This window comes from Branchiostoma floridae, chromosome 2 (genome assembly GCF_000003815.2).
Source record: "Branchiostoma floridae strain S238N-H82 chromosome 2, Bfl_VNyyK, whole genome shotgun sequence".
In the NCBI taxonomy this organism is placed as follows: Eukaryota; Metazoa; Chordata; class Leptocardii; order Amphioxiformes; family Branchiostomatidae; genus Branchiostoma; species Branchiostoma floridae.
This window is the reverse complement of record NC_049980.1, coordinates 29,244,360-29,258,476: the sequence shown is the minus strand read 5'-3', so window position 1 is coordinate 29,258,476 and position 14,117 is coordinate 29,244,360. Positions and strand designations below refer to the sequence as shown.

The 14,117-nt window shown below is 41.6% G+C and overlaps 2 protein-coding genes across 3 annotated transcripts in view; one reads left to right on the top strand and one right to left on the bottom strand.

Moving 5' to 3' along the window:
* LOC118409457 (myosin-11-like) overlaps positions 1–5,057 on the top strand; it is a 38,443-nt gene extending 33,386 nt beyond the window's left edge. Inside the window, exons 34-38 of one of the 2 annotated variants that reach the window (XM_035810491.1) lie at positions 243–303; positions 954–1,050; positions 1,383–1,703; positions 2,651–2,707; positions 3,850–5,057. In XM_035810491.1, coding sequence (XP_035666384.1) covers positions 243–303; positions 954–1,050; positions 1,383–1,703; positions 2,651–2,707; positions 3,850–4,033 — 720 coding nt within the window. In that variant the 3' untranslated portion in view covers positions 4,034–5,057. The remainder of the gene's footprint in view (positions 1–242; positions 304–953; positions 1,051–1,382; positions 1,704–2,650; positions 2,708–3,849) is intronic. The other variant, XM_035810492.1, reaches the window with a different exon arrangement.
* Positions 5,058–5,156: 99 nt separating this feature from the next.
* On the bottom strand, positions 5,157–11,581 carry LOC118409456. The gene is made up of 7 exons (XM_035810490.1): positions 11,355–11,581; positions 10,287–10,372; positions 9,904–9,955; positions 9,264–9,377; positions 8,466–8,611; positions 7,802–7,921; positions 5,157–7,214 (listed from the first exon to the last, which is right to left on the bottom strand). Exons 1-7 carry the CDS (start codon positions 11,428–11,430, stop codon positions 6,957–6,959), a joined length of 852 nt encoding a protein of 283 aa, XP_035666383.1. The 5' UTR covers positions 11,431–11,581; the 3' UTR covers positions 5,157–6,956.
* Between the last annotated feature and the right edge of the window lie 2,536 nt (positions 11,582–14,117).

Sequence of the window (14,117 nt, the reverse complement as noted above, 5' to 3'; positions counted from 1 at the left end):
TTTATTTTCCTACCCGCCTACCTAGTCCATTGACCTTCAGGTTGTTGGGGGGACAAGGTACATGTAGTTATGAAGATAGAGAGCTTATTTTCACGGTCACTTAATTTTGCAGGATGAGGAGTGGTTGAAACAATTGTGGAGTAGTAATAGACGATACACTGTTTGTGGTGCCATAATTGACTTGATCACATGGCCAGATCCATACAGAATATTTACAAAATGCTTTCCATTTTGAATTCCAGGTGTCATCTTTAGAAAAAAGGTTACAGAATTCACAAGAGCAGCTTCAAAGAGTAAAAGAAGGTATGTATACAACAACTCAATTCACTCAATTCACATGTACTTTGTTTGGGTCCTGATCTCCATCATTATAACGGTGCACACCCCAGTTCTTCCGCGACAGGGGTCCGAGGTAGTGCGCGACAAAAAAGTGACGAAAGGCTTCCGAGGGTCTATGTTTGAGTTGAGATTTCTCATTATTTCCTACAAAATGATATTAAACGATTACATGGCTAAAAAGATCCAAAGTTCCTGAAGGATCGGAACTCAGTTGGTCTTGTAGCTGAAGGAATATCCTCTCACCCCATAACCAGTTATTTTGCTTCAGGGTAATTCCCTGGAAGAGATGGTCGCTAGACTTGAGGGTGTGTCACCTCCATTTGAAACCCCAAATAAACTGGGGTGTGCCCCCATAATCATTGTTTATTGTTCATCCAAATTAATCCAATGAAGTTAGATAAAGTTTTTCCATCTAGTACTTTTTGTCCTTCAAAGTATTCTCTAACTGAAGGCATTCACCAAGGAGACCAGTGTCTGTTTCAATGATGGATCAACCATATAATGTTCTCTATGGATTAACTGTAATTGTCAGTTTTTTAATGTTACTTATTTTTGAGAGGACACTGTCTACATGTATAACTAATCTGGTCAACTTTCTCAATGGTGTTTTGCAGAGAAGAGAGGTCTCGAAGCTAAGGTTGAGAACCTGCAGACAGAAAATGATGAACTAGAGGAGAAACTAAGAAGAGTCCTAACACAGAGGATACTCGGGTAAGTGACTTTCAGTGATTATTATTAGATGAACTATCGTTTAATACTTTTTCCCACCCCTCATCAAATGCCTGCACCCTCTGAAAAGAAATGTCCTGGGGTGGGTTGGTGCATTGCTTAGGCTCCCAAAGCATAAGGAGATCCTTTGAACTGTGTGTCTGAAAAACATCTGCAGTGCTTGTATAAGTTATAAGTACAGTTTTCCTGACAAATAGTTCAAGATCGCAATAATGCACTGCATACTTGATGCCCATTTGACATGAAAAATGTATTTGGTGATAAGATTGGAATATAAGAATGCTGTGCTATGGTATCTTCTCTGTATTTTACAGTGACTCTTCAAAGAAGGAACCATTCTCTGATGACACTGCTCCGCCACACACCAGCTCTGCACCAATCAGCCCAAAGAAGACTGATGCTCCAAATGGCGTGCCCCATGGCAGAACTTCTACCAGCACTCCTGATTGGAGGAAAATCTTTGGCAGGCCAGACGGAGTTGGGAAGAGCCAGACAGGGCAGACCAGTCCAGGGGGCAGCAGAGAGGGGGGGCCAGGTTCTCCCGAGGGGGGTCGAAGAAGCCTCCCCAGAACCCCAGGGGGGGAGGAGGAGGAGACAAGTCCCAGGTCACCTCGGAGGAGCAGTGGCATTCCCAGGTATTCAAAAGTATTTTGGGAGGTTAACTGTTGATTAAAACAGTACAGTAGAAGCCAGTTAATTGCACAACAGATTAACGCACACTTTCAACTGCACGGGGTACCAAAATCCCAAACCAATGCGGTCCAGCTGGATAACTTCACATTATTGCACTAGCCAGATAATTGCATGAAATATGCTGGCAAATGCAATTAAACGGCTTCTACTGTATACTGAAAATAGATTTAGCCTGGTATCCAGCCGTATTGTAGCTCCCGAGTCTTGAGAGGACTGAAGAGATTATGGAGCTATAGTATGGCTGAATACCAGGCTAAAATAGATTGCCTTACTGCATGCTTAATTTCGTATGATCACAGTTTATACTAGAAGACTTTAATCTCATATGCCCAACTGCAAGACATTTGATTATCAGTACACTTAGAGAGAAGGAGAAAAAGTGTATTGATTAAACATCTTTGGCAGCACAAGGCTAATTTGACATTTTAACAATGACTTTTGATAAATTTCTAACAAGATGATGCAATATGGTGTATAAAACTGTTATAAAAGGACAGGACAAGGACCAGACAATTCAGATAAGAGTAAGAATCTTTCCCTACACCCAAGTTTTCTTCAGACTAACCCGTGTTGGTTGCTACTGTAATTCGCTTTCAATTGTCTTCTCGGTACCAAACTTTCACAGTCTGAGAAAATTTATTTTGTCCTTGAATTAAATTATTTGTTATTGTCATTAATATTTTTGTTATCGGTAATGAAAATCGTGACCATAAAAGTACATTGAAAAGATTAGGAATTACGGTGTACTATCTAAAGTTTGTAGTGTGGTGAGGGTATGTTGGTTGCTGTATATTCCCATGCACTAACACTACTATAAGTAATGTGGTGGTGGTGAGTGACTAACCCTGATGCCTGTGTGAGAACAAGTGTGTTGTCTGTTCCTCTAAAGGCTGACTACTCTCATCAATGGAGCTAAACCAACACCCAGACACACGGGGATGCTGCGGTAAGTCATGCAGATGGTTTCTCAGGGGATCAGGATGATTTGGCTCTTTACTAACTCACTTCTGGCAACTCGGTCCAACTCACTGGTCAATTTGATCAGTGTTAGGGTTGGGGTTGGGGTATTGGTTAGGGATAGGGTTAGGATTAGGGCTAGGGCTAGGGCTAGGGCTAGGGTTAGGGCTAGGGCTAGGGTTAGGGTTAGGATGAGGGTTAGGATAAGGGTTAGGGTTATGGTTAGGGATGCGGTTTGGTTAGGGCTAGGATGTTGGGCTAAGTTGACCAGGGTTAGGGTTAGGGTTAGGGTTAGGGATGCGGTTTGGTTAGGGCTAGGATGTTGGGCTAAGTTGACCAGGGTTAGGGTTAGGGTTAGGGTTAGGGATGCGGTTTGGTTAGGGCTAGGATGTTGGGCTAAGTTGACCAGGGTTAGGGATAGGGTTAGGGTTAGGGTAATAAGGTTACTGGATAGGGTAATAGGATAAGGGTTATGGTTAGGGTTATTATAATGGTTTAAGGTGAGGGTTATGATAATGATATAGGTTAGGGTTAGGGTTAAGGTTAGGGTTAGGGATGCGGTTTTGTTAGGGTTAGGATGTTGGGCTGAGTTGACCAGGGTGTCCGATTGGTCTGAACAGCCATGGGCTGAGTTGGTAAAGGGCCAAAACGTCCAACATCCCTTTCTCAGAGGTGTTGGTTCCCAGCTTTTTAGTTGAGGTGGCAAAGCAAGGTGATGGTTTACAATACAAAACAAGAGTGCTTCTGCTGTGTGATTTTCAGTGTGTATTGAATGATCAGAAACACAAGACTAAATAGGAGAGAAAGACTCAGTGATTTTGGTGTGTGTGTTGCAATCATGTACTATGCTTGTCAGGTAAGAACAACATGAGCACTGCTGATGATCATAGCAGTTTGAAACTTCCTCCTCCTGTTTTTTTTTTGGAGGGGGGCTGATAATGTTTGACTGTACAATGTTATGCCTCTGATGACCCCTAATCTTTTGAACATAGTTTATGTCTTAATTTTCAGTCTTATTGTTTCTTCCAATCATACACTGTACATTTATCAAAGAGTAGTTGATTAGATTGACTAATTTATTTATTATAGAATAACTGTGCATTCTTTAAATGAAGGATTTCTCATTTCCAGGTCAAGGTCAACAGAAGTTCTGAAGCCCAAGCAGTCCAGTCAGATTCCGTCCACGTCCAAGTCCGCGGGGGCGGGGCTGTCACGGTATCCGTCCACGCCAATCCTCGCAGCCCACGCCAAATCCAGGCTTCCCGTCAGGAGACCTGGGTCCACATCTCGCAGCTTGTCACCAGAACGGAAATGATACAACTGTGAACTCCAATGTTCTTGCCAGGCCTTTTCAGCATAGGGGGGTTTGGTTTGGATCCCCTATGCTGTGATTTGGTCCCCCATCCTGCGTTTTAACCAACGAAGGGGAGTTTTCTGTAGTTTTGTACCAAAGGTAAAATAAAGTTAGTTCTATTTCCCTACGTTTTGGCCCTCAAAATGCAGGAAATTGTGTTTCAGGGGGTTAAAAATTAGGAGGCCCCTTGCAATGCTCACGCCTGCATCACATTCCACATGGCTTTGGGGCACTAAGATGCCCCTATGCTGTGAAAAAATCCTGGTGAGAACACTGAACTAATCTATTTTCACAGCAGCTTGATATCGCAGCAGAAAGGGAAAGAAGGATTTCATGATGTTTGAGTTTGCAGTTGTAACGATTCTTTGGTAAAGTAGTAATTGGAAAGGCATACTTGGTGTGTCAAGAATTCGTGGTGAAACGGGGAAAATACTGGTAAGACCAGTGTGAATATTTCAAGATTTACTTAGCAGTGAATGTACAAAGTAAAGCCAATATGCCATTCATTCAATGGAGCTAAGCCATGAGAGGTACATTTGAGTATATATATATTATTATGTTATGTTTAATTTAAAACTCCTTTTGATTCCATTGTTGCAAATGTGGGACAACTTGCAAACTTTGAGAGATTCAAGATGGTGACCAGTAGATGGTAACATTGTTTAGGATCACTTTCAGACTATTGTTTTGTTTGCAGACACTTTGTTACCTTACTGCGTGTAAAGCCACCCTTGGCTTCATAGACTGATTTAAAGGTAATCTGTATGTGTCATACTGTTCTAAAAAACTTTGTTTGATAAGTGGAAATTATGTTTACATCTGTGCAAATAACGTTTTTACTTTTCTTAATGGCCTTGCATGTGGACATACTTTTATATGATTATGTACCAGTAGTATCAAGGAGGTTAACCTCCATTGTAGTATATATATGTGGCTGTTACAGATCAGTATATTGACTTGATGCAGTACCAAAGAAGGGAAGTCAAAATTTAAAAAAAATTTTTTCATGCTGGGATGAAAACTAGCAACTTTGGGCCATGTGAGATTATGGGAGATCTTTTATGGGAAAATATCTTTATTTTGATATGACTAGGTAGATAAGATTTTGTGTACGTTTCAGGCTCTTATAGAATACTTGGTTCTATTTCAAGTGGTGGAAAAGAATGTAACTGTAACTGTAAACTACGTTAGGTTACAGATGTGTTGGTAGTTGTTGCTTAGAGGGTGTGTTTGACATGCTGATAATGTAAATGTGGGACAGTTTATGACTATGCTTGCTTTAAAACTCGCATTTTTACTTTCATTTGGTACTTTTTGTACATGGTCGAATGGACCGATAAGCTTCTGCAAGCTATAAGAAATACTTCAAACCCTGTCTTTGCATTCTGTTATTGATATTGATATTTGTCAGGGTGATTGATTCGATACTTTGTCTGTATTTCTTTATATTACAGCCCAGAGTATTAGGCTACTCTGGGAAATTTTTACAGCACTAAAACTCATAAGGCCAGCTAAAAAAAAACAGGCTTGAGAACGATCTACCCGAGAACCATCCTTATTCAATAACTTTATCCTTGGCAAAATAGATTTCAAGACTTAGTATGACAATGAGTGAGGACGAAACAGAGACGGGGGGCGACACAGTTTATCTGGCACGTCCGGTTGCTGCAGTCACGTGGCTATAATGTCACGTCCCGGAGGTAGCAAAAGATGAGTCTATACCATGAATAATGTTGATGGAGTCAGCCCAAAATTTGTTGGTTACGTTAAGTTTATTCTTGACTGAGAATTTCAAGACGTTTTGTAGCTTCGGCACTGTACCAAGGGCTCCATGAAAAAAGAATATCCTGCGGTAAAGCAAGTACTAGTATATGAAATACATCTGATGGAGAAACCTTTGCAAACGAGCTGCAGATAACGATGACATATAGACAGGTTCCCAAAGACAATATAGTCAAACCTGCCCAAACAAGCACCTGGCCATTACGACCATTCTTTTGACTGTTTATTTACATGACTGTGTTTCTGCCAGCACTTCGGATAAACATGTATCTTACAAACTGACGAATGTATCGAGTCATCCTGGTTTATGTCTGACGTTTAACGAACGCTGCATGAGTAGAAGATGCTGTAATTTTGAAAAGCTTTAAAAAATCCTCATTCATGATAAAACGTAATTTTGCATTCACGGTGGTCAACCAGATATATTTGCAAGAAAACACATTTAATCTTCTTCTAGATACCTGTGCGTACTAGTATATAAAATCCATGTACACTCTATTCAAACCTGTAACAGACCAACAAACATGATCCTTATTTCAAATCAATACCTGAATACCAGAACAAGTAATACTGTACACACCGTAGAGACAGACAGTGCATATCAAATCTTGCAGATGTAGTACGATAAAATTCTTTATCTGCGCTTGTAAGATTTGCTATTTGGGTTCATGAGTTCTCACCGCAAGTCAGTGCAAGCCTGCTAATCTCTATCTAACGCATCGAACTTTTATTCAAAATTATTGGCATGTCTTGCCGTTGTTTAATTTTTTTCTCTTGAGGCGTTCAGAAATAAATGATTGTACATGTACAATCATTTCCCTCTTGCTTCAATGTTTCTATACTGCTATCCAATTCTTTCCCTTTTCTATACTAACACACCGTTTAATCCTTAAACATGTATATATCAGACACTGAGCATAGGGAAACGACTAAAATCCTATTACAGTCGTTACCAGTAACGTTACAATTGAGCAGGTAGATCGAAAATACACTGTCAAGACAGCATAGCAATAGGTCCATGGTTTTGGGTTTTCTCCGACTGGACATTATCACATACTAGTATTTGTGCCTTTAAGTTCGAGAAAACATGAAGGAACGAGAACTATTTCTTCAGACAGTGCTCAACGCTTGTCATAAGTTCGTCAAAGTGCGGCCCCTGCCAAGGGTTCCGCTTGGATTCTTTTGAAAAGTCGATGTACAGGAGCTGTGCGAACGGCATGGCCATGGGGCCCTCTGGCGGCCAGGCCGTTTTCTCCAGCAGGACGGGCACGATTGTCTTCTGCAGGCTGTGCGCAAGCGCGACTTCGTTCCTACAGTTGGCAGACTCAGTGTACTTCGGAGTGACGCAGCTGATGACGACCTAAGGAGGATGGACACATAACATGTCAGCAGAAAAGTATGTAACTAATTTAAGAAGGTTGTGTTAAGGTCAGGCGGGATGTAACGTTAAGGCCTACGTCACATTTCCAAACCGGGGCCTGGCCGGACAGCATTCGGGAACGAAAAGTATGATATAAAAGACAACAAACTACACAAGACGTAAAGAGAATAGTCATGAGTATTAATTGTGAATATTTTTACGTATGCAATTCTGTTTTTCGTTTCCACAAACAGCTCGGCCGGGCCCCGGTTTGGAAATGTGACGCTAGCCTAGCTGGCCTTTTCTGAATGGTTCCTTAATATAGACAAATAACAATTAAGACTCACATCGTGAAAGGTTGCGACTTGTACTAATCCCTATACCTCTAAAGGCACCACTCACGTAATCTCCAGTAAGATTTAGTTTGTTTGTGGCATAAGATAACATTAAAGCTGACCACTGAGTATAGCCGGCCAAAGGGAGTCAGCTGGCCACTGCCCGACTGACTCCCTTTGGTCGGCTATAATCCTTGCCCAGCCTGTATATTACTACTCACTTTGTAAGCTATAGAACATTGAATGTCTAACCTTGGCCTGCCTCATGCCCCTGTCTATGGCGGCGTACAGCTGGTCTCCCCCGCCCATCTCCTTAATGTCCATCCAGCAGCTGTGGCCCTTCTCCTCCAACGTGTCATGGAGCTGGATCACCTAATGTACATAATTATGTAGAATATTAGATGTAACGTGTAATGTTACTCCTTGGCAGCTTTAACGTTCTTCAAAGTAAATCTTCGTCTGCATTTTTTTCACACAAACACTTGTGAGTGCAAGTTCTTGCCCGAGGGCTAATTGCAACATGGAACATACAGAATATATTGTAAACGTACAGAAAATAAAAGACTTTGGTATAGATAACAGTGGTGACAAGTAGTGACAATTGGCTATTCTAGGAATGATATGTACTGCTGAGAGCTACAACCTAAGCATTTTGGGTTTGACTTATTTTCTGGAAGCAGTGGAAGACGAAGTGTCCTACTTTTTCTATAATGAGTGGGTTATGTGACGTTAAGAAGGTTATAGTTTTGTTTTCGTCAGTAAAGGTTTGGAAATTTTTGAGGGTTTTGCCGGCCTCTTCAAATGCCCTCTGCCCTACCGTCCAAGCAGAGGTTGAGTCGCGTAGATATAGTAGTTGTCGGAAAAATTACAGAGCCGCTCCTCTTAAGACCTCTGCTTGGAGAGTACTCTGCCCTACCTGTTTCTGGTGGTCCCACTGGTAGGAAATGAACACTTCCACCGGCCCGAGGTCGCTAACGGAGGTTTTCTTCATCTTCTGGGTCACGTCTTCCTCGGGAGTCGGAGACTTTGCTGTCAATGATGAGACGAACCCCTTCACCTTATCTACATAGAGAAAAACACACATAACGTTAGTTATACCCCTGTCACATTTGGCGAAAATCAATCGGACGACGATTCTGCGGCAATCGCCCGAGCCTCGCTTATAATGATAACTTTATTGCACCGTGACAATTGTACAAGGTACAAAGTATGGCTTATATGTGACAGGGACGGTTTTCAGGTGAAAAACACGCGCAACCCTCTGTCGATCTTAAATATGGCTCGAATATCGATAAATAATGTGACAGGGGTATTACGACTAACTTTCATTCGAACTCAGCCAATTTCTCAACTTCAAACCGGTTATTGATTATTGGGTAGGTCGACTACTCTCTCTTCGCAGCCAGGGGCTGAATTGTGAGGAGGTTACAAAAAGCGGGGCTACATCGCAAGGGTCTGGAGCTGGAGCGCCTGCCATTCGGCGACTCAGGTGACCTCAATACGACTGCTGGTGCTGATATACGTATAAATGATAGGATGCGCAGTTATGCTACGTAACATCAGCTAACTAAGTTTTAGCTTCTTTTTCAATATTGCTGTAAGAAGTCTAGTAGGTCCAAACGGGTAGGTTTACATCGATTTTGCATTGTTACGGACTGAGAGCAAACAACGTCACAGTGTCTTCTTCAATTGGGATAAAAAGATTAGATATTACCTTTAATTCCTGGCTTCTTCTCTTTGCTATCGCCATCTGCGTCTTTCTCTTTCTTCTTTTTCTTGTCAAGAGTTCCTGACTTCTTCACTTCCGTGTGGAACGTGGTCGTACCAACTGTGCAAGGATAAGAAAGTCAGTCCTTTTTATCTACCTCGGTTGTAAGGTTTTTAACACAAAAAAGGCAAATACTGGCGCTCAATCAGTAAGACACTCCCACTTTGACCAATGAAATGATGTACTATAAATCTAAAGCCAACTCAAGGAGGCAGACGACCTTCTGTTGGCCCATGTGCTCTTCTGGGTGTCATCTAGCAGCCATTTGTACGATCTTTGACTACTGCATTGTTTCACGTTCAAAAGGGCCGACAGGATTTTTATTTTTACATGCACAACATGATTTTATTTTACATGCATTATAACTACTGCATTTGTTAAAGTTATAAAGTTACATTGACTATACAAACACAAGAACATCATCATCTACGGAAACCCTTAAACTAAGTGTCCTCTTTATTCCTGTTAGTAGCTTTTGTCCAGAGTGTTACTTGGTTATAGCTAAGGCTTCCTGACCAAAGTCAAAATTTGCTTTCGTCTTATTTCGGTGGTGGTCCTAAACAAAAAGGACATGATTGGTACTTACATCCCATGGTGGGGTCATGTACAAACAAAGATGGGGACGAGGCCCGTCTCGGCTACAGAACGGAAATATGAAAAAAAGTTTGTTGACGTTGCATGAATCATCTAAAATTTCCGGCGGTGGAATTGATATAATCCACAATACAGTCTTAGTTATAGACTAAAACGGTACTGCGATCCATTGGTCAAATAGAATGATTGCTGTGGTGCTAAAAAAAGTCAAATAAGACATAACATTAGTAATGCGCTAATAGGCGAAGACGTAATGTTATTGCTTTTTGATATTTGGATACCTCTGCTGCTATAATTCAAGAAGACATACGAAAAACTACACAAAAAAAACAATTAGGCATGAAACCTTTGAACTCTTGTTTACCAATACCATACCTGCGGGTTGACAGATAGGAAACTGTCAAACATGGGGTCAGAAGCCCGCCCAGCCCGACCCCCACCAGGGATTCCGGTTCCGCTGTCTGGCAAGGAAAGGTACACTTGCAGTGAGAAGGTGTTTATGTGATCGTTAAAAACAATTGCCCCACACTACTACTACTACTTCTTCTGTCAGTCAGTCTATACCGACTATTACTCTGCCACAGACTTTCGACTCACTGTCCCACAGTAAGTTACTATTCTAAATCAATGTACGTACATTACAGCTTCATACCATAATACGATGTGTTATCATTTTTAATAGATACTAGTAGTACAGTAAAACATCAGATACACATCTATAATCAACATAATAGCAATTCAAACGAACTATATTTGAATAGCATTGTTAGATTAGCCATAAGCGGTAGTTATCACAGGAATGTTTTAGTTAGAAATAAAATGGCTACAATACTCCCAAACTAAATTAGATAGAGAAGTAATGATTGCAAAATATACGAATTAAGGTTTGTCGACACTAACGTATGCTTCACTGTTACATGTAGACATTTGTTATGACCTAATTCTGTTCTTTGCGAATATCATTGACAACGTTGTTACCATTTTAATCATTTTCTCTAGTGTAGTTTCTTTCTTTGCCTTGTACGAGTCGGGCTGAGAGATTGAGACAAATATAAATTTATAACAAACTCCTAAGGTTGGATATGCAGTGGTCACACAGCAAAATATTGACTTTGTCGAGAGCGATACATTCTGCTCTGCACGTCTGGCATGCCAAAAAAGTTGCCTGGCAAGTCTGACATGGCCGCCTAAATACCAGAACAACCATTACCACGGCTGATTAGCATTCATATCTATTGTTAAATCAAAGTGTGAATATCGAACACCTGGATGTCTAAACTATATTTACGCACTGTAGATTTGTATATGTACATTCTAAGTTGTTGTTCAAGATATTTTAAACCTCGAACACCTGGATATCTCACATATATCTATTCATTCATTTACATAGATCTATGTATGTGTATCCCGAGTTGTTGCTCAAGATATTTCAGGTGAACAAACCTTTGGTTTTGACGGTTTTCCCATTTTTGGTCACAGTTGTGGTCGTCGTCCATGTGACGTTCCCCTGTCGAATCATGATGGCGGTGGTGTCTCCTCCACACAGCTGCGTAACAAGTCTGGCGTGCAAAGGAACAAAATCAAGACGCGCCAAAAAGTGCTAACGTTAACTCAAGCAACTTGACATGATTTTGGAAACTATCGAACGTTTCAACTAGCATCCACTTGTTTTCGCCAGTGACACTGAAGTGATCTGGGAGAACTGGTTTTTGTATCCTAACTCGAAATGAAAAAAATGAAAAAGAGCGGAAGACAGTTTTGGCTGTCCAATAGGAAATTGTAAGACGAAGTCAAGCTGAAGAGAATTTGGATTGCAAATGAGTCAATTACCTCCTGTCGTCTCCCTCTCTCTCTCTCTCTTTCTCCCTCTCTCTGTCTTTCTCCCTCTCTCTCTCTCTCTCCCTCCCTCTCTCTCTTTCTCTCCCCCTCTCTCTCTCTTTCTCTCTCCCTCTCTCTCCCTCCCTCTCTCTCTCTCTCTCCCCCCCTCTCTCTCTTTCTCCCTCTCTCTCTCTCTCTCTCTCTCCCTCTCTCTCCCTCTCTCTCTCTCTCTATCTTCCTGACGGAACTACAGGATTCTAAAGACTCTGAACTTGACCTGAACTTGAATTGAGACTTTCTGTCAACATGTCGGGTTCACTGGTTTGAGTAATCAATCTCACACATTGTGGATTTGTGGCATTCTGTAACCCCACAGAAAGTTTACACAGTTCAATAAGTGGACGCCATCCATGCGTTGGCTGTATGAGGACAATCCACTGACAAACTTGAAGAACAGCAGATGACTTTACATCGTTGTCTATACCAACGGCCAGAGCTGATTTTTTGACAATTTGAAAAGGGACCAAAATACGTGACCTGAATGACATCTGTTCGCGGTTTTCTTTTTGCAAACGTCACGCACAGGACAGAAAGCATACAGACGGCTTAATTTGCAGACAAAGACCAGAGCGAACAAAGATGGTTGCCATGGCGGCGGTCACACTACACCTGTACAACTCAATGCTAACTGGCAAGATGATGTATCACCATTCCACGAAGGTGGCAGCATGGAAGACCTAGCACCTCATCTGTGTATGGATGGGGAGGGGGGAGTGTTCTACTGTATCATCATCTATTGACCTGTATCTGTCGAGACAAATTGGCAAGCTAGTACTAGACTAAGTACTATTTCACCTCACATAGCCCTGTCAAGCATTATTTCTTTGTGCTCTTAGATTCAATTCCAGTAACTTCAACGATAAAAGTATCTTAAAAGTCAAACTTCTGCAATACGCTAGACCTCTTGGTTTCCCTAGAGGACCGACAAAAACTATCTCTTGTTCGGCTCCACAGCAATGCCCAGCAAATTTTACTCGACAAAATCTTTGAGATACGCACCCTTGGGAGGAGACCTCCGTAGATTGTTTTTTTAAGAGTAGCACGTCGTGTCCAATTTATGTTTTGTGCCCTGTGTGGTAACTTTTTGTAGGTCAGACTTAATCTGCAAGCTGCAAATGAATTGCAAAGTTTTGTCCGTTTCCAAAATATATGCCGTAGATTTCATAGAAAAATAGCATAAAACAAGCATAACCCACAAAAATTAAGTTGTTTCCGGGACCTTTGGTTAGCTTGGCATCAACAAAAACAATAATCGTATCAATCAACGCATTTGTCCGTAAGCGCCATAATCCTGGATGCAAAGTGACAGAAGAAGAGACAAAGCTGCTTTGTTTCAACACACTTCCATCCCGACACTCGCGATCTCCTGATACGAAGAAAAGTGGATAGTCCAGGTTATAAATAGAATTGTACCAATGTGCACCCTAGCCTGTGTTTACACGATCTCTCGCTGGCTGGGGTTAATGACCCCCTCCCCTAGGGCGGCGGCAATACTATAGGCTAAAACTATAGAGTCGGCCGCTAGGAGCGCGATTTTAGTCAGGCTAATGTGCACCCCAAGGCCACTGATTGAGATCGTATCTAGAAGTAGAGAATGTTTCCAGGGTCAGCTCCTCGGTCGTAGGCCAATGTGACTCCAAGGAACTTTTACATCTCCACCCCGGTTAAGCTAGACCACAGGTTCACAAGTGTCAAAAGTTCTCTGTGGTAAGATTTCCTTGAGGGCATGTTGGACCTTGGGCTGAGGATATGGCCCGTATAGGCCTTGGAAACAGTTTGACATTCAGGCTACGTACACACCTTCGAAAACAAAGCTCAATATTGTGATTGAGCCTGTTGAAAGACACTTCCATAGCGAACTGATTGTGCACTATTCAATGATTCATCTGTTCAGAACAAGGTATAGAACATAAAACTGTAAAACACACGAAACAGGAGACTAATTCATGGATGTTCAAACGCATTTCGACTTCACCTGATGCATAAAATACTCAGTGTGGACGGTACACAAAACAAATACTCTAAACTTATCAAAACCTTCATAAAAACAGCTTCAATCAAGTCGTAGAAAATGGCAAATTGATGACAGAAGTGTCACGCTCAAGTAGACGTGATGATTTTTGCCTGACAGCAGTAAGAGAGATGTTTTTGGTGCTCGCAATGTTGACTTGACGCCAGGGATGCAATAGACCGTAGCGAAGGTCCACAGAGTTCGAGTAGTGTGGCCATCTTGTACGTAAGGCTAGAGAATCTATCAGCATATCGGCAAAATGTGGTCCAAAAGAACAGTTTAACTTTTCCTTCACGAACATTTGGTGAATGAAACTA

What these genes read in the sequence shown, in the direction of transcription:
- LOC118409456 (XM_035810490.1), bottom strand. Translation starts at nt 11,430, where the DNA reads ATGATTCGACAGGGGAACGTCACATGGACGACGACCACAACTGTGACC. An exon ending in GAAAACCGTCAAAACCAAAG is followed by an intron (nt 10,373 to 11,354) that starts GTTTGTTCACCT and finishes TTTCCTTGCCAG; the next exon opens with ACAGCGGAACCGGAATCCCT. An exon ending in TCCTATCTGTCAACCCGCAG is followed by an intron (nt 9,956 to 10,286) that starts GTATGGTATTGG and finishes TCCGTTCTGTAG; the next exon opens with CCGAGACGGGCCTCGTCCCC.